Here is a 20,008-nt window from a genome sequence, read left to right on the forward strand (position 1 = left end):
GGGGGGGGGGGGGGGTCGAAATAACGAAAACATACACAGTAAAAATAATTGATTTTAGTAAAAAACAAAAATTAACAGGGGCATATTAAGGCATATAAAGCGCAGAAATCAGCCAATATTGATGTACATTGGATGATGTCTTGAGATCAATTAAACAGCAATAGACATGGAGAAATATGGACAAAAATCGTTATCTGTTTTGAATTTAAAGTATTTGGAGATGAAGGCCTGCAGGCTAGAGCATGGGGGCTGGACATCATTAAAATTAGAGCACAAATAAAACAAAAATCCCCACGAATCGTTTTGAGACTAATTTAAATATACAACCGTCGAGTATTCACGGCCAGATCAGCTGCTGGTTGTTTGGCATCATGACAAAATTATATTTGCAATAATAAAAAATGCTCCACTTTTTCTCATATTTCTTCTACTGATTTGCGCTTCTTTCTTTTCAAAATTCTGATATTACATTTCAGGGTTGACCTCACTTCATGTTCGCTAAGCAGAGGCTAGGTTTGGGACCTATGCTTACCCAGACTGGACTTTCTCCCAGACAGTCCTCCATGTCGTCCCTGCAGACTTATCACTCCGCTCTCGAAGGGTCCAGGCGTCCAGGAGGACGTCGCCATCTCCGGGCTCATGTACGCATAGGGGCTGGAATAGGAGCCTCCAACCGAGCGCACCAGAGCGCTTCCGTACTGATCCGCCCGTGCGCCGTTCCCGAGAACCAGTGGGCTCTGGTAGGTCGAATCCCGACCGGTGTTGCTGGTGACGGGCGGGCTGTGAGAGTAGGAGAAGCCGTGCGGAGGGTGAGGGCTGCTGGGCGTGAAAGAGGAGCCGTCATTGCCGGTCTGAGGCCAGCCATGGTGCCCGCCGATGCCGTGAGACTGGTGGGAAGAGTCGCAGGTCTGCAGGTAGGGCAGGGTGGGCAGCATGGCAGGGACTCTGGTGGTGGGAACGTAGACCGGAGAGCTGGCCGAGGGGTGGATGTAATTCCCGGTGTCATGCGAATAATGGGACTGGTTGGAGGACAAGGCCAGGCTTTGATACATTTTCAAAACTTTTCCGTCCTGTTTGGAGTATGGAAAATACAGGGAGGATTTCTTAGGCTGGTCTCAATCCTGTGGAGGTGATACTGTCCACGCGTAAAGGCACTTCCACCGTCTCCAAAAAGAAGTTCCTGTGCCTTTTTGAATGAAAATCGTGTGGAGATTCCGTCCTATGAATCAAATAATTACAGAGATACGTCATGAACGTGAGAGCAGAAGAAAAAACTTTCATCATTCACGCTGGTAAAGTTCCAAGGCATCTAATTGTATCTGTCATATAAGCTAGTTTTATGGTTTTAAAATCCAAAAAACAATCGTCATTGTTGTCATTTACTAATAAGAAACTAATCTATTTGGCTAAAGCCACGCATGAAAATAGACCTGAAAAAAGTCCAACACTCATTCAGTATCATCAGTCATATTTCACCTGTATCATTCTGATTGACATGCAATGGATTAAAATCACATTACCAATCGCTGATATCTGTCCTAGAGGCAACTATCAGCGACCCCAGATATCCTGCTGCTCCGCAGTGCCTCATTAAATCATAACCATAACGGAAACCAAATCAAACAACACAACAGATAGCAAGCTCAGTTCCATATCTACAATGCAATGTATTTTCTCTATATCAACAGCAACTCAAATCACATAAAACGTTGATAATAGCACTTGCTGCATACGGGAGGAACACAATTTCTTTCCAAGGGCTCTCAGTGTATTATCTCACCAGATAAGGACGGTCGGGTGATAAAGCAGTCCGGTCCTTTAGTCGTCCAAAACCTCAATAGAGGAACGCACCGGGCAAACCTTGTCACTCCACACAGATAGAGAAGGAAGAGGGAGCACCGCGGAGCGTCTCCAAATTGTTTTAACGCGTAAAAGTTGCGCGCAGTGATCGGAGATAAATTAAACCAAAGTTGTTTTTTTGGTCCAGGACGACTGCAGTATTTCTCTCCCTGTGTATCTGGAGATAGTAACTGTAGCTGATAATTGCTGATATGGGTGTGCTCCTATTCGCTCCTCAACTGGAAAATTTGTACGGGAGAAAAACACGTGACGCAGTCCGCTGCTCCGAGGTAGGCCGAGGTGGGGAGAGAGGGAGGGCGGAAGAAAGGGAGGGAAGGAGGACCCCTGGGTGTCGGAGAGAGGAGGAGAGGGCCCACAGCTGAGGGCCGAGGGGTGTAAAAGTAGGCTAATAGCTTTAATTGCACCTGTAGTTACCTTTTGCTGGGTGTTAAATCTGTGTTTCATATTTAAGAAGGGCACCACATTGGAAAAACGTAAATCCAGGAACAAGAAGGAGAAATCCAAAAATCTTTAGGAGGCCCGTTTCTACAGGCTACTTGGTTTTTTAATACGTTTTGTGCAAGAAATTACTCTCATGTAGGGGATTTCATTGTGTGCAATGGTAGGCTATTTAGGGAGATTATGATTGTGCACGAATTCCTTTTCTGGTGGTTGTTTATCTTATGATGATAATCCATCTTTAAACTCACAACATCATTAAACAAGATTAGATATTATAGCCTACTGGCCTCACCTGCTCTGCCTCTTACTTTAATATTGAATTGATTCCAAATTCAAACTGGGGGCCTAACCAATTTAATGCATAATAAGTGACTATAAAATAACGCATCTAACGCCTTCATTATATATTGATTTAACACGTGTTGGTGAGTGGAAAATAAAAACACATATTCAGCAAAATGTAGCTCCCTGCAAAGAGAGAGTTTTTATGGCGAGATAAACGTGACTGAGTTCTCTGTAAAAGCTGCAGTCCGATAAGAAATACAACCAATAACTAACTGTGGTGTAAGAACAATAACTTCATGTTGTCCCGAGCTGCTCAAAGGAGACAGTGGAAATAATGTAGCAGCATGAAGATGTGAAAGGATAATGGACACTGACGCTAAAATATAATACAATAAAATATTATATTATAATTATAATATTATATATATATTATGCCACAACCAATGTCATAATTCACAGTAAAAGACCAAAGCACAATTGTTTTTGCTGATAATCAGGGCCATTACCTGACGACTATATACACTGTATAGTCGTCAGGTATAGACTATATTAAATAGGTATTATAGATTATATAATAAGGCAAATATGGTGGGTATTTTTCGCAGATTCCTTTATATATTTAAATTTAACTTGTTTTTGGACAACAAAAATCACACACATAAAGGATTTGGTATTTCTCCGCCACAGTGAGGCTCTGAAAAACAATCTAGACCTTCAGGTGAAGAAATAAAATTTACGGAAAATATAGGGTCATAAATAAATAAATAAAATGAAAAATCTGAATAATTAACACATTTTTCAGACTTGAGAAAAGAGGTTTTTAATATTTTGAAATACGAAAATCAATCGTATTTGTTCTTAACATTCGTAAGAAAAGTTAAAGACGGTCATCAGATCAGAAATACAGTTTACATTTTCGTCTTACATTTTAAGGCCTTTAACGTAAGTAAACACTTTTATAGACCTTTATAGCACAGCCCGACGAAGCTTATTTTCGATTAAGAAAAATCAACAATAAAAGTGAAGGTGACATCATGAAAACAAGAAATTATGCTCCTTAAAAATGATCTTTCGTTGATTACATAATATTCAGAGCATTGGGCCTGCTATAAATATCATTAGGCCTACATATTTCTCCGTGCAGCCTGGCTTTCCTGTGATTTAGTTTTTATTCAGAACCGCTTGTAGATGAGTCACAGGCCTTTCAACGACTAATAACATTAAGGACTGACACTGTAAATGTCTTTTGTCTCGAGCCCATTAATTAATCCTTCCCTTAGTTTCCCACATCCGTCCATCTCCGTCAAGGATGAATGGAGTCTGCCTGTCTGCTTCCCTTCATCGTCTAAATGCCGAGCACTTGATGCCGATTTGTGAAACGGCTTCGCACCACACATCTAGTGCTGCCTGCAGATATTTAGGCTACATTCATATTTGTAGCATTTGAAATAGCGTGCGTTAATTTCACCGCTGACAATCATTAAGTGGCCTGTGCAATAATGCAGACCTTGTTAGTTTATATTAAAATATGACACAGAAGATTTAAGATTTTATTCAAAAAGTATTAGAGATAAATTTCTGTTTCTACAATTATTATTTTTTTTTAACTTTGGCTTTACATGATCATCTAATGTCAACAGATGATACAATTCCTTCTTTCCTTTGAATATCTTATCAAAAAAGAAAAAAAAAAGTAGTTTTTTTGAGATAGGCCTACACTATATTGCCAAAAGTTTTGGGACATCTGCCTTTATGTGCACATGAAGGTTAATGACATCCCATTTTTAATCCGTAGAGTTTAATATGGAGTTGGCCCAGCCACTGCAGCAATAACAGCTTCAACTCTTCTGGGAAGGCTGTCTATAAGGTTTAGGAGTGTGTTCATGGGAATTTTTGACCACATGCAACCAGGGGGAGCCGGGGATTGAACCGCCAACCTTCCGATTAGCGGCCAACCCGCTCTACCTCCACTGCTCTGATTCATCCCAAAGGTGTTTTATTGGGTTGAGGTCAGGACTCTGTGCCGGCCAGTCAAGTTCTCCACACCAGATTCGCTCATCCATGTCTTTATAGACCTTGCTTTGTGCACTGGTGCGCAGACATGTTGGAACAGGAAGGGGCCATCCCCAAACTGTTTCCAGTTGGGAGCATGAAATTGTACAAAATGTCTTGGTGTGATGAAGCATTAACAGTTCCTTTCACTGGAACTAAGGGACCAAGCCCAACCCCTGAAAACAACCCCAAACCATAATCCCCCCTCAACCAAACTTTACACTTGGCACAGTGCAGTCAGGCAAGTACCGTTCTCCTGGCAACCGCCAAACCCTGACTTGTCCATCAGATTGCCAGACGGAGAAGCGTGATTCGTCACTCCAGAGAACACATCTCCACGTCTCTAGTGTCCAGTGGAGGCGTGCTTTACACCACTGCATCTGACGCTTTGCATTGCACTTAGTGATGTCAGGCTTGGATGCAGCTGCTCGGCCATGGAAACCCATTCCATGAAGCTCTATATGCACTGTTCTTGAGCTAATCCAAAGGCCACACGACGTTTAGAGGTCTGTGGCTGTTGACTCCGCAGAAAGTTGGCGACACACTGTGCTCCTCAGCATGCGCTGACCCCGCTCTGTGTTTTTATGTGGCCTACCACTTTGTGGCTGAGTTTCTGCTGTTCAAAATCGCTTCCACTTTGTTATAATACCACTAACAGTTGACTGTGGAATATTTAGTGGTGAGGAAATTTCACAAATGGACTTGTTGCACAGGTTGCAACCTATCACAGTACCACCCTTGAATTCTGAGCTCCTGAGAGCGACCCATTCTTTCACAAATGTTTGTAGAAGCAGTCTGTATGTCGAGGTGCTTGATTTTAGACACCTGTAGCCATGGAAGTAAGTGGAACACCTGAATTCAATGATTCGGAGAGGTGTTCTGAAACGTTTGGCAATATGTATGTATGGGTCGACAGAGTTACACCCGCTGCAGCAGCCAAGCCTCCAAAAACACATACACTTATTACTGCACAGGTAATTCCTGTGTTGACATCAATTTAGCCTCCTTATCTTGGGTCTAAATTCTGGTCAAAATTGGAACTTCATCACCCTCATATTTATAAACTCTGACTCAAAAAAGGTTTAGATATTATCTCCATATGTGTTAGTGAATTAAGTGCAATAATGACAACTACCATCTAAAGTATAACAATTTATTTATATCATTTACATTAGAATTTTCCAAATTATAATGTAAGTTTTTTCAAGTTACTTATCTTCTGATGAAATCATTAAAAATTCACAAATCATGGGCAAGGTGATGCTGAGTCACATAATTGGGCAGCAGCAGCCGCAGCAGGCAGCAGGATAGTCCACAGCACTGACTTTGAAATCTCTCCCGTACACAAAGAACACATACGACTCTCCCTTCCATTGGTAGGTTACCTTGGTAATAGGAAGCAGCTCAATGGTTTGACGCTAGAGAGAAAGAGAGTAAAGAGGGAAGTTTGTCAACAAGATGAACACATTCCGTATAGGAATACAGACTGTGTGAAAACCTCTGAAAATACCTGCTGCAAAATGCGTGAATTTTTCAAATACTTGTCTTGGTGCTCTCTCAGTAGCCTTTCTGAGACTTGTACCACTGTTGGGTCAGGGAAGTTTGTGACTGGATAAACCTGCATCATAAAAGAAAGTCAGCATCTCTTTATCTGATTATTTTTTGTTGTTGGATAATTCTTTTTCTCTTTCTGCTGATTGCTTTTACCATGTAGTTAGAGTCTGTGAACAACTCCCTTCCAGGCACATTGTCCAGTTTGGACATCTTTAAACCACTGGATTGTTCAACAGTGTGTTCTTCAACATCGTTATGCCTGCAGAGGTATGAAGTATAACAAGGCAAGTTTATTTGTATTGCAGCTTTCCAAAAAAAGGCAGTTCAAATTACTTTTAATGTGAAACGTTGGTACCATACATTTCCACACAATCATGTGAAACAAACACACATAATTAAACAAATGAATGCCTTTAACTGCCAGTACTGACCAATAAAGGGAAACATAAAGACATGTTTTAAAACACAAAGCCAGAAAAACTACACTGACCAGTTCACAACAAGGTTGAGGGCGGCTATGACCATTTTCTGGCCTGAGCAGACATCACATGTGGTCTCACCTGTGCCACCGCATAGGTAACAACTGTTAGGAAAAATTATTAGGTATATGTAATAGTATTGGAAGATGTTTAGCATTGTGTATTAATTATTTATTTTTTTTAAAGATAAAAAATCCTACATTGTCCTCCCACTTCCACCACAGACGATGCAAAACTGCCTGTTTTGACCATAATAGACAGTACCAAGCCCACCACACCCACTGCATATTCTCTGAAAGACAAATAACAAGTAATGATGAACCTCATCTCCGGTATGTGAACGCCTTCTGTCAAAGCCTGTGATGGTTACTCACCCTTCCAAGCCCGCCACAGGAACCGCAGGTTGTGTATCCCCTAGCAGAACAGTGAAAGCATCTCTGTTGATCAAATGAAATTCTGTTAAAAGCATCGAAATGTTGATATTGAAACAGAATAACTGAATCCAATGAGTGAAGGTGACGCAGCCTGTGGTCTAGTTATGAAAACTCTGTTTGCATTCAGCTAAAACAAATAAAATGTATATACCGTCTTGCTGAATGAGAAGATTAATATAACTCTACGGTATGCATAGTTAATATGTAGCTGGAGCTAGCAGGCTGTTAGCTTAGCTTAGCATAAAGACTGGAAGCAGGGGGAAACAGCAAACCTGGCTGTCAACAGAGGTAACAAAACCTGCAAATCATCACCTGTAATGCTTAACATGTTGTATTCTGTTTGTTTAAGTGTAGGAGTGTGAAAACAATAAGTTTATAGGGGGGTTATGCTGCACTGTTTCTTTGTCGGGAGCACTAAGGCCCCATCTACACTACTCCATTTTTGTTTTAAAACAGAGAATTAAAACGATCTCTGTCCACACCAGCATCTTAGCCGCGTATCAGAGTTGATCTCCGTCTACGACTGAAAAAGCACATCTAGTGGCCGTTCACGTACACTGGGAATGCGCGTGCCGGTGTAAACATGAAGCAGATGGTCCATTCCGTAGTTACAGAAGGCGAAAAAATAAAGTACTACAGACGAAGAACCACACCATATTTTTTTTGCATGGACCAATAACAAGCTGGGACTGTTATTGAATGTAACACAGGAGTGTGGCGGCCGAAAACCGACTGAGAGTCGTCACAAAGTAAATACGGCGACATGCGCAGTACAAGTGTAGGCTATAAGTGTTATTTGCACAGTACAAAATATTTTAAGAAAAATACCCCGTCAAAAACTCTGTCAGTAGCATCGTGTTTCTACTTTGCATGACTTATAAGACCCAATCAGAGAGGCAAAAGTGAGCGTCTGCGTCATCGTTTCTAAAGTCCTCCATCTTCACTAAAACGCTACCCCGGAGTTTGAAAACAAAAAACAGGGTCGGCAGCGTTTTCAAACTTCTCCGTTTTAGGTCTTTGTTTTCGTACAAAGGTAGCAAAAGGTCTCCGTTTGAAAACGAAAACGCAGTAGTGTGGATGGGGCCTAACTTCCTGAAATCTCAGCTACCTCATGACCACTTCAGGGCAGCCTGTAAAACAGCAACTTACCATTTTTAAAGTTTGGTTTATGTCTGTTCATGTATTCTCCTTTTATTGGCATTGATATTCTCATCTAACTCTCAGCAAAAAAGTAATAAGCATATTTCCCAAGATGTTGAATTCTTGCTTTGGTATAATATATGCTAGTTCACTTCCCTGCTTATACCGCAAGCTGAAAAGTATTATATTTGTTCGTGAGCTTGCTAGTTAACACATTAAATGTCATCGCCCACTTATGTATTATGTACAGTGTGTTCTATTGTGTTATGTTTGTGTAGTTATTCCCTACTGAAAGTTCAGAAAGACCACTGAAGCATTTGTAGATCAAACTACCGTCACAGATGCTGTGTGTGGAATCTCAACGATGTGACTGTCATCCTGAAAAAATGGGGGAACATTAACTGGAATCTCCCACGGCCCGGGCGGGGTTAGTCCACTGTTGTCTATTTTCTCACCTGACATAAACACACCATATTGTTAGAGTTAATGTGTGAAGATAGAGAAAATGTGTTGTCTCAGATGCATGTTTGCAAACAGAGCTTTACCATAGTGCGGCCTTTCACTCCTCTCTGTAGTTCGTGTCTCAGTAAACGTCACCAGGCGATACTAACAAGGGCAGAGCACGAATAGAGCAGAGTGAAAACACAAATTATAAGAAGCAAGAAGGGCCATTTGCCCCATATGTTACACCTTAATCTTCAAAAAAAATCACACTTAGATTCTGCCAGTTCATCTCTATTAAGCTTCAGTATATTAAGGAATTTCTTGCACAATTACACTTAAAAATATATAAACACTTGCTGTCCTGTGTAACAAAAGATGATCACAATAGCCTACATGTATTTGCTTTGTCTGAGGGGGGTAAGACTGCTTTGTAAGACTGGGAGATCCTCTGAGTGACAAAATCATAAATATAACATGCAGTTCCATGTCTGTAGTTGCTATGTTTTAAATATTCTAAATGATTTATGGAGTCTTCGTCTCCATTTCTGCCGTGAAGTGTCGGTGTCTGTCTTACCCTGTATGTATCGAAGGACTCCATATTGGTGATCACTCCCTGCTCTGCTGGCTTCGTGCTGTAGCAGCGTTTATTTGATGCATACTGGATGAAGGCTTGTTGAGCATCATCCTTGCTGAGAGATGGGAAGCTGTGAAACAACAGACAATTCTGAAGGGGTGGGCTTTGAAAGCAGTGGGCATTTAGAAGGCAGGGATGATCTCATGAAAGACAATGCTGATTTCATTATGGGAACTGTAGGATGTTAAAGTACCCCCAAATTAAAAAACATTAAATATCCTGAGGGATTTTATTTGTCACTACTAGTACTCTTAAATTTAATTATGTAAGAAAATCCTGCTTTTGTTTAATTATAAACACCACATTCACTAGCAATGTGTTTATATTGCTAGTGAATGTGTTCTTGTATCTGTTTTTAAGTTATTACCAAACTTCAATAAACTTTATTTGGATTCAATGAAGAGAACAAGAACAAGAACATATAAACACATAAAAATGTGAAAGGCACTATACATATTCATAACCAATTAGTTTAGAATTGATGTAATGGGTATGGTGTGCAAAATAAATGTGAAGCCTTACTCCCACTTTTGAAATGATGGTTGAGGTACAGGTTGAGGTTGTTGGTCGAACAACATAGGAGGGGGAAGGAATCCACCTGCAAAAGGTTAAGCGATGCTTTACATGAAGTCACTAAATGTCATACAACAAGGAATCCTTCATGGCTGTGCATTGGCATCACAATGACCATGTTTTAACAATACAAATATCAGTCTCAGCAGCTGTGTGTGCAACCTGTTCTTATGATTCAAGCAGTTTACTGTACCTCCACCCTCTATTAGCATCTTCTCATAGCCAGGTACACTGTTGTATCATGGAAACGAAACAGCAATTAGTGTGTGTAGAAAATCACATGTTTATTTAGATTTAGATTAGTTGATCTCAAAGATTTAAAACCATAAATAATAAATTAATAGATTAAAATGTAAAAGAATCTAAGTAATAGTTACATACAGATTTTTAGTACTTTCATCATTTGTATTCTCAGAAATCAGACTTTAGTGGATTTAGTATTTAAAGTCCAAATTCCAAAAGGTGAGTTCATGACATTTTTCCTAATGACTCCTGTATTTCATGTCACCATGTCACTGCTCCACCATCTGACAGCAAATCACATATCCCTATCCTCTCTTGGCAACCTCACCAATTGCATCTTGTTGGCCAGAGTGACCACAGAGAAGTACTAGTTTTCTTCTTTATCGTGTTTGTCTTTAAAAAAGATTTAAAAGAATTAAAACAATACTAACGCTGAATTTACAATCTAACTGTGGCTTCAGTTTGACTTAAGAGCCCAAGTCAATCTAGCTAGTTACAGCTAGGTATAAGTAGCACATGTAGCCTTATTAAGCTAAATGAAAGCAGATGTTTTTACTGTGTCTGTACTGTGCAGCTAGCAGCTAGTTGATTTATTCAGAATTACTTAGACATTATTGTTGCTTTAGCTACAGTAACCTGAGCTAACTGGCTAAATTTAGTGGCAGCTGTTGAGCAGCACTAACAGATGCTGGGGGCATGTGATTAGCTGAAAGGTGGGGAGGCGGTATCTCAGCCTGTTCTCATTCCCAAGTTATCAAATCCCTAGATTTGTCATTCTACTAGCATCTCATACAGAAGCACGAGGTAGCCATTAGCATCTTTTTGAGATGCACCGGGCTGCCGGAAAGCCTTTTAGAAGTCAGATGACATATAAAGTACCATAACATACAAAGTGTCTTATGTCACATGAATTATTACGAAAACACAACAATTACCCAAACCATGATCTTTTCCTATACGTAACAATGTAGTTTTGGTGCCTTATCCAAATCCCACTGGGTTATTTCACTATGTTAACTATGAGTTAAAAAGTTGTCCTTCTGAATGAGATGTCAACGGGTGCGAGAAAGCGCCAGTATTTGACGACCTGGTTCAGTGGCTGGTAACAACTCTACTGTCATGAAAAGTGACATTATCAAAATCTCACGGTTTAATAATGAGAGATGATTTTGAAACGGGTATTTTGAAATAAAAAAGAATGATATTAAAAATACTGTAAGAATAATGTCATAAATAATTGAACAGTTTACGGGTTTATATATTTTAGCAGCATAACACTTGAGAGGCTTTACACATATTCATAATCTATCTATTGTACTCTGGTGTGCAAAATAAATGTGAAGCCTTACTCCCAGTTTGGACATGATGGTTGAGTTTCAGGTTGAGGTTGTTGGTCGGACAACGTAGGAGGGGGAAGGAATCCACCTGCAAAAGGTTTAGCGATGCTTTACATGAAGTTACTAAATGTCATACAATAAGGGATCATTCATGGCTGTGCAGTGGAATCACAATGACCATGTTTTAAAAATACAAATATCAGTCTCAGCAGCTGTGTGTGCAGCCTGTTCTTATGATTCAAGCCGTTTACTGTACCTCCACCCTCTGTGATCATCTTCTCATAGCCAGGTACACTGTTGTGTCATGAAAATGAAACAGCAATTAGTGTGTGTAGAAAATCGCATGTTTATTTAGATTTAGATTAGTTGATCTCAAAGCTTTGGAAGCTTAGAGAGTAAATGAATCATTCAATTTTGAAATAATTTAAGTAATTGTTAAACCTTTACTGAGTTTTATCAAAAGTACTTTCATCATTTTTATTATCACAAATCAGACTTGGATTTAATATTAATCTCATCCCAGACATTTTCAATCCAAAGTGAACAAATTCCAAAAAGTCTATTTTTATTTCATAATGACATTTTCCCCAAGGACTCTTTTATTTCCTGTCACTTTTTATTTAATGTTATCAGTCACCGCTTCCTCACCTTTCAGCCAGTCCCATATCCCTGGCCTCTCTTAGCAATCTCCCCAATTGCATCCTGTTGGCTAGATGACCACAGAGATATAATATTTGTCTTCACACAGTTGAGTGTTTATGTTTGAAAACAATTTAAAAGAATTAAAACATTGTTGCGGTAACTGAATTAAGCAGCTGCTGCTGTTAACGCTAGATCTTTAGTTTGAATGCAAGCTCACACGTCAATCTTAGTTAGGCCTACCAGCTAAGTAAGTAGCATGTGTAGCCTTGTTTAGCTAAATGAAAGCAGATGTTTGTTACTGTGTGTGTATTGTACAGCTAGCAGCTAGTTGTTTGATTCAGAATTACTTGGACATTGTTGTTGCTCTAGCTACAGTAACCTGAGCTGACTGGCAAAATATGGTAGCAGAGCCGTGCTAACAGATGCTGGGGGCATGTGATTGGCTGAAAGATGAGGAGGCGGTAGCTCAGCTCGTTCTTTTTCCCAAGTTGTGAAATACTGATGTTTGTCATGTCCCTTGGGGTTTCATACAAATGCACGAGCCCATTCTCATCTCAACGCTTTCAAGTGACAAAACATAGTTATTTGACGCTAAAGGTACCCTTTAGCTTTGTGCTTTGTTATCCTACCGCAGTCACGCATGACTCTGTTCAGAACAGAATAATGGAGCTGCATGGTAGTGAGTCTTTCAAATACTGCTTGCAGCTAATATTTACAAATGAAAACTTTCACCGTGCAGCCAGCCTGGTCTCATAACATATTCATAACCTGATTATTTTAGAACTGATGTAATGGGTATGGTGTGCAAAATAAATGTGAAGCCTTACTCCCAGTTTGGACATGATGGTTGAGTTTCAGGTTGAGGTTGTTGGTCGGACAACGTAGGAGGGGGAAGTAATCCACCTACAAAAGGTTTAGCGATGCTTTACATGAAGTCACTAAATGTCATACAACAAGGGATCATTCATGGCTGTGCAGTGGAATCACAATGACCATGTTTTAACAATACAAATATCATTCTCAGCAGCTGCTTGGGCAGCCTGTTCTTATGATTCAAGCCGTTTACTGTACCTCCACCCTCTGTTGGCATCGTCTCATAGCCAGGTACACTGTTGTGTCATGAAAATAAAACAGCAATTAGTGTGTGTAGAAAACCATATTAGTAAGTTTATTTAGATTTAGATCAGTTGATCTTAGACCTGTGGAACCTTAAAGAATAAATGAATCATTGAAATGAATTAAAAAAAAATATATATATATTTTGTCACTGTCTTGAAAAATGAGATTATGAAATGAATGTGTCATAAGAAGAGATGCTTTTGAAACAGGTATTTTTAAAAGAGAATGATAATAAAAATACTCTAAGGATCATGTCTTATTTCACAATTTACTGGTTTTCTTGTATATTTTGCACAATTTATAAGGTTCCATACAACATACCTAAAAAGTATTTATGGTAAGGTGACAAATCAAAAACAAAGACATTTCTCAAACCTATCAGTTACATTTATAGCGTAGAATCTAAATATTATTTTATACTAAATTAATTATAAAGTATGTTTAAGGGTAGTAAAAAGTAAATGTGCAGGAGTTAGTGTGAGATGCCATAAAAGAAAAACATCAAATAATCTAAGTAGGACAACAGTGTACCCAAAAACTCACTGAAACCAAAGAATCAAGTGACCACAAATATGATAACTGAGTCATTACAACCTTTGTTATCGCTAATAAGTTTACTACAACCACAACTACATGTAAAACACTCACCTGTCTTGTGATGGAGAATCCATTATCACCCAGAAAAATCAAATAAAAGCACACAAAGACACAATCGTCAGTTTCTTTATAGCCATTTGAAAAAAATGGAAATAACAGAAATCCACAGTTCTCTTTTTAAACTTCCTCTTCTTCTTCCCTCTCTCATTGCATACTGTGGCTGATGTTGACACTGTTTAAAAGAAACATCACTTGAAATAACGTACATTGGTTTCTGCCTAGCATTGAAAAGAGTGGGAATAATATTAAGTAACAGAGCAGAGTAGAGTTGTGTAGTGTAGAAATGCTGAAATTCTTTGATTGCCCAAGTTGCATGCAATCCATCAAATCTATCTGCCACAGTTAATTAATGTCATGTCAGCCATGTTAGTTAGCTTATTTATCATGTATCACATGTACATTTCATATAAAACAGTAACACATTATTTTAACCCCCTTAAGCAATTACAGCACTCTGCGTGACAACTAGACAATCCATCTCCCCGATGAATGTCATTAGATGTGCCTGAAATCTTTGGAAGAAAGAAAGAAAGTCAGTGAACCTTAAATTAATCAAATCAAATCACAATTAAATTTCACTGTATTGTCTAAAAGAGTTTGATCAGTGGTGCAAAAAGGTACACAAGAGCAGCAAAACACAAATATAACACAAACGAAAATACACAAAGTAAACAAACAGGGAGAAACCATAAGGGGAACAATACCAGAAGAAGCTGTCGCCTTCTAGGGGTCTTTGTCATGTACATATGTTATCCTTACATGCAGTAACTGCAAACTACCCACCCTCCCTGATGTTCAGTTGTTCTTTTTGTCAAACTGCTATTTTCGATGTCAAAAGTGACGCTTAAGCTCAACATGTCCCAGATATAATGAAATATTTTGACATTACAAAATATTCAAATGAATCATACCAGTAATAATCAAATGAGTATTCACTCATACGGCCTCATCCTCAATCATAATACCCAACCATAAACTCTGTGTGCACCACATGCTGTAACCTTAATCTTGCACCCTTGAGAAAAAGCCAACGAGATGGTTTAGCACATGGAGTAATTCTCGTCTCTCAGTACAGGAGTCAGATAGCGACCTTATGAATGAGGTGACTGGTGAGGGCCCACTCCGCCACAGCCTAATTTACACAGTCTATCACGGCACTCAACACGGCTGTGTGTCGGAGGGCCCGTGGCGCTATTACAGCTCCCCCCGGTCAGTCTTTGGTTATGTCAATAAAAACTGGGATCCGCAAATATGGCGCATTCCCACTGCAGGCCGCATATCTGCTGTTTATGTCAGTTTTTGGTAATGTTTCTGTGGACTGACTGATAGGCCTATCCACCAGGGAAGCATTTTCTCTGGATAGAAATGCCTTTAAACTTTGATCACTCTCTAATGTGACGCCACTGTCCTTTACGGCAGCGTTCTTTGGACCGGAATGGAATTTCAGCCTCTATCTTCATTTCACATACACATGCCTGCAAGATAAGTTTGGAATTTTCTAAAGGTATTTATTGACTATGAGAGAACAGGCTAAAGTTGTGTGTGTGTGTGTGTGTGTGTGTGTGTGTATGCTCTCTGTCTCGTTTTAGAGGCATTTTCTCTTATTTCTTGTCAGTGGTGCAAATTGATGCTATGATCACTCCAGATAAAATCTTCTCAGTCTTCATTCATCACTGAGAAAATGTTATCAACTCTAAACAACCCCTAAAATCATAATGAGCAGTTAGCAAAGACATGTTGAAATAGCTCTGATAGGACTGGTAATGGTGCAGAGGAAGGTTAACAGAGGAGCCGACACTCAGAGAGGAGTGATGCGCAGATACCAGCTATTGTTACAGCTGATTTCAGCTCAGCGGGAGGCAGATTTGAGTTGCATTTTTCCTCTTTGCTCGATGGCAGATGTCTGCGTTCCAATATGTAGGGAGTGCGTTCAAATCTCATCTCTCCACATTGGCTGGATGTAAGTGATGTGTGGAGATTGTCTTTGGTCTGGAGAGACAGCAGAATGTGATGTATGGTTACAATCAGTCTGCTGTGTGCAGATCTGGAGACAAGATGTGCAGTCTGGCCACAGGAACCAGAGCATTGTTTTAGTGTGGGAAATAATGACACCTTATGACACACACACAGAAATGTTTGCGTGTCATTGGATATAAAACCCCCAAGAAAGAGGTATTTCTGTAGAGCAGTCTCACTGTGTGAGTGTGTGTTTTTCATTAATTAAATAAAATACAAAGACCCCTTTTTGCAGTTTAAAGAAAACCAGCTGTGTGTCTTTGATACATGTTTAAAAAGGTCATTGTTTCTTCTCATGACAATACAAACATTTAGAAATGGGTGTGTGTGTGAGGGTCAAAAAGACCTTCTGTTGCCGCGGGACAACAATATGCATTAGAGAGCTGTTGACAGAATTCCAACGAAGAAAACAAACAGCGTTAGTCACAATACAGGGAAATTTTTTTGCCGAAATTCCTCAACCAGTCAATATTTTAACATCGCCATTGCTCCTATGATGAATGCCCCTTTTAAGCATGTTCTTGTCAAATAGCTGATAACTCAGACTGGAGCTAAATTGTTCCGTAATTCTGTTTTCCCATGATGGATGTCTTCTTTTCAAGTTAATCATCGTTTTCTGCCACAAGCCTTTCCAAGACCTCCGGCAGACTGCTGCGGGCCGTGCAGGGTGGGCAGGAGGCTGGCCTCTTCCCCTTACATCGCATCTCTGGCCTATGCTGTGTCAGATCATCCCAAAAATGTGAACTTTCTCCTCTTCTCTAACAACTCACCCTCAGTAGACTTCTCCCAGAAATATGCCAGAGTACACAGGCAGCAGATAGAGGGGAAGAAAGGATTTAGAGGTTTGGAACACACCCCTGGTGCTCTGCTTGCCGGGGAATGTGAAGTAGGAGTCAGGCTAATCTCCAGCACCCATGAGAGACTGGCTCCTGTCTGCCTGGCTGCCACTTCCCTATCTGTGTGTTTCATTTCATCCTGTCAGGCCCTATCTGGGCTTCCAGTGATGCTGCTACTGCTGGGTTCAGACCCAGGGACAGCAACACCACTAGCCACTATATACTCACGTGGGACTGGGAATACTTGTCTTTCAGAGGAACAGTATCGTGTTATCATTTTATTATCTTTCATCAGTGATTCTGAGCCAATGTATAAACAAAGACTATTAGTTCTTGTGTTACATGTGTTAGTTTGGTGTAATGCATAAAAGGGAACACAGTCCATTGCTTTAAACATCAGTTTGATTGATTTAGATGGATTTATTTGCTATATCCTTATGTATATGTATATCTGAATAAAACTAAGAGTCTATAGCCTAAAAGCTGAAAAACTAAGCCGCACTAGCAGCTCTGTGAGGCCCATATATTAAAAACAAGAACAAATGTTAAGATCTTCTTCAGACATGTTTAACACATATAAAAATACTGTCTGGAATAATAATTTGTTTCTGTGATTTAAGGTGAGCACAGAGAAAACTTTCCCCTTCAGCAGATGAATTCGAAAATAGCCTTCTAGTGTCAAACTCTGCACACACTTCATTCTGCACAAACACTTAAATGACTTTAAAGAAGACATCCTGACTATAGGGTGGCAGGAGAGGAAAGGTCGGGTCACTCCCCAGTCCTTGACCAGTAATGTATTAATTCATTTATTTTTGATATCATCAAAAATATTCACATTTCCTAATAAAGGTTTAAATTCACTTGACAGGAAGCGAGCCTGTGCTTTATTCGCAGTGTCATTGCTGTTTTTTTTTATTTCTGCTTAAGAGCACATTTGAATGCATCCGGCTGAAACATTAGTTTAGATGTGACCTATAAATTCATTATTCATTATTCATTATTATACCCTATGAATTATTATAATTTCCAAAATGTAGTCACGCAAATAATTTGCCAATAACGGCAAATGTTTTGCCGACATTAGAAATTATTTAGGTCATGTGATTCTACTATTGAATAAGTCTTCAAAGATACAACATTTTTACCGTAAAACACAGTACTTGGTAATAATAGTTAAATGCTTCCAGTAAATACGTGATTTTTTATATATATATATTTTTTACAGTTCATTCGGTTCAGTGTTTCTCTTTAGCTTGTTTTTGTTTGTTTGTAACATTTGTTAACATGAAAACTAGCACTAAACACCAAGTATATTAACAGTATTTTGGTCATAAACCAAAGAATTGGACAAATTAATTGGACAATGCTAAATGAAAAGTCAGACGTTCACCGAAGTTCACCAAAGTTCACAACTCCCATAGATGATAAATAAATAAATGTCTGTGCAAAAATCTATGCCAATTTGTGTGCAGTAATGACCCTCAACCAGAAAGAATACTCATTTAGCTGGTTAAAATTGAAAAAAGATGGCTCAGAGATTGTCGAACATTTAACATATTTTTATTTATATTTTATTTTAACATCCATTTTTGTAACAATAAACAAATTTAACAAAAATATGTTTTAGAAAAATAGAAAAAATAGAAAAGGAACAGAAACAAAAGGTCTAGAAAGACAATGTTTTTGAGGGAAGGTGGAATTCCTTTCACATGAATTTAGGTGCATTCACCACTAGGTAGTTTGATGAGCTGTATCTTACGGTAACATAATGGTCTGTGTGTACAGTTTAACTATCCAATAAACTATTAAATATTCAACACTGAGATTACGTATTTGAGCAATCAGTTCTCTTCTAAAAATAACATTTGTATAAACTGAACTTGACGGAAACATAAAGCTGACCACACATTTTTATAATGAGGAAAATGATTAATTAACATCTGACAAGTCACAAAAATACTGATGTATCAGTAATGGTTCACTGACAATGTATTTCATTTATTTCATGCCAAAACATTCTATTGCACAACATAATATCAGCTTGAAGTGACTACAGTGTTTTAAACTTTTTAATGGCTATTTTTTTTTGGTTATAGTTATGGAAAGACTGCGATCTTTGGTTTAACACAGAAAGAGTCCACCATGAATTGATACACAACATGATTATCAACATCTTTCCCTAACCTAAACCAACGTGCTTCTGCTGCCTAAGCCACAGACTGCGGCTCTTGATGCGAACCTTAGACTCAAAGTTCTGTGCTTTGTATACCCACTCCGACCACCTCCCTGTGTGGTTCATCATTCACTCATAGACATATTGCTTGTGAACATAATCCTGGCAGAAACTGCGTTTGTCACCACAAAACCTGATTGGGAAACAATTACTATAGGAGACAGGGCCAGTGTACAGGTAAATTCTACATTCTACATGTAGTTATGTTTAACCCAGTAGGACACAGAAAGGTACAAAGCAAGATAACTTTTTTCAAAGAAGAGTAGAGGGAAACTACTGCATCACTCTGGTGTAGACTAAACTAACTTAACAATTATAGGATGGATTGGCACCAAATCTTCCACAAAAATGAAGGTTCCCAGAAGATGTTTCCTGGTGATCCCCTGACTTTTCCTTTTGTGCTACCAGCAGTTTGCCAAAATTTAGCAAAGTTTGTCCAGTGCTTTGATTTATAACTAAATATTTGCAAAACATCAGCCTAAGCTGTACTTTGTTTTTGGTGCTAATTAGTTAATGTTAGCATGCTTACATGCCAAACGAAGATGGTAAACGTGGTAAACATTACCTGCTAAAACGTAGTTCTTAAATTTCCAACACATTATGGTTGCCAAAGCTCCAAATTGGCTGTTGGTGACTGGTGGTCTCATAGTGAGATCTAGGACCACCGTTTTGGATGAACACTAAAGATTCCATCACTTTTCTCTTAAAAAATGTCAACTTTCGTCTTAGACAGCCCAAAATCACACAGTCTAAAGGAATCTTTAGTCTTGTTTGGAGGTGCGTGAGAGAAATAGATAAACAACCCTGATCTGGTTTTCAGCCACATTTCTTGTCTCTGATATCCTTGAGTTGCCGTCTGTCTCCTCTGTATATATGAAACCTGTTGCATGTCTGTAATGAAAGAGGGACACTGCTATATTACTCTTCCTAAGGTTTTCATTCCAGTTAAATGGTGTTTTTGTGGACTTTGAGTTCCTCCTTATCTGAATTGAGGGTCCCACAACAGTGGGAGTCATATGTTTTTGT

The 20,008-nt window shown here is 39.1% G+C and overlaps 2 protein-coding genes across 4 annotated transcripts in view; both read right to left on the reverse strand.

Annotated features, from left to right (window-relative positions):
- The window catches only part of gata5 (GATA binding protein 5), an 8,802-nt gene extending 6,750 nt beyond the window's left edge, over window positions 1-2,052 (reverse strand). Inside the window, exons 1-2 of the mRNA XM_046057143.1 lie at window positions 1,781-2,052; window positions 533-1,219 (exon numbers count right to left, since the gene is read on the reverse strand). Coding sequence (XP_045913099.1) covers window positions 533-1,052 — 520 coding nt within the window. The 5' untranslated portion in view covers window positions 1,053-1,219; window positions 1,781-2,052. The remainder of the gene's footprint in view (window positions 1-532; window positions 1,220-1,780) is intronic.
- Window positions 2,053-5,869: 3,817 nt separating this feature from the next.
- On the reverse strand, window positions 5,870-13,969 carry LOC123975396 (protein SSUH2 homolog). 3 transcript variants are annotated; one of them, XM_046056857.1, is made up of 16 exons: window positions 13,886-13,969; window positions 13,190-13,227; window positions 12,946-13,021; window positions 11,733-11,770; window positions 11,489-11,564; window positions 10,090-10,127; window positions 9,846-9,921; window positions 9,264-9,393; window positions 8,791-8,851; window positions 8,579-8,700; window positions 7,046-7,108; window positions 6,872-6,963; window positions 6,683-6,775; window positions 6,346-6,451; window positions 6,149-6,256; window positions 5,870-6,056 (listed from the first exon to the last, which is right to left on the reverse strand). In XM_046056857.1, the coding sequence occupies exons 1-16, from the start codon at window positions 13,906-13,908 to the stop codon at window positions 5,907-5,909; spliced, it is 1,290 nt and encodes a 429-aa protein (XP_045912813.1). In that variant the 5' UTR covers window positions 13,909-13,969; the 3' UTR covers window positions 5,870-5,906. The 3 variants fall into 3 exon arrangements, with proteins under 3 accessions (XP_045912813.1, XP_045912814.1, XP_045912815.1); XM_046056858.1 differs by lacking the exons at window positions 11,489-11,564; window positions 11,733-11,770; XM_046056859.1 differs by lacking the exons at window positions 12,946-13,021; window positions 13,190-13,227; window positions 13,886-13,969 and adding an exon at window positions 12,125-12,153.
- Window positions 13,970-20,008: the final 6,039 nt, after the last annotated feature.

The sequence above is a fragment of the Micropterus dolomieu genome, linkage group LG08 (genome assembly GCF_021292245.1).
Source record: "Micropterus dolomieu isolate WLL.071019.BEF.003 ecotype Adirondacks linkage group LG08, ASM2129224v1, whole genome shotgun sequence".
Lineage (NCBI taxonomy): Eukaryota > Metazoa > Chordata > Actinopteri > Centrarchiformes > Centrarchidae > Micropterus > Micropterus dolomieu.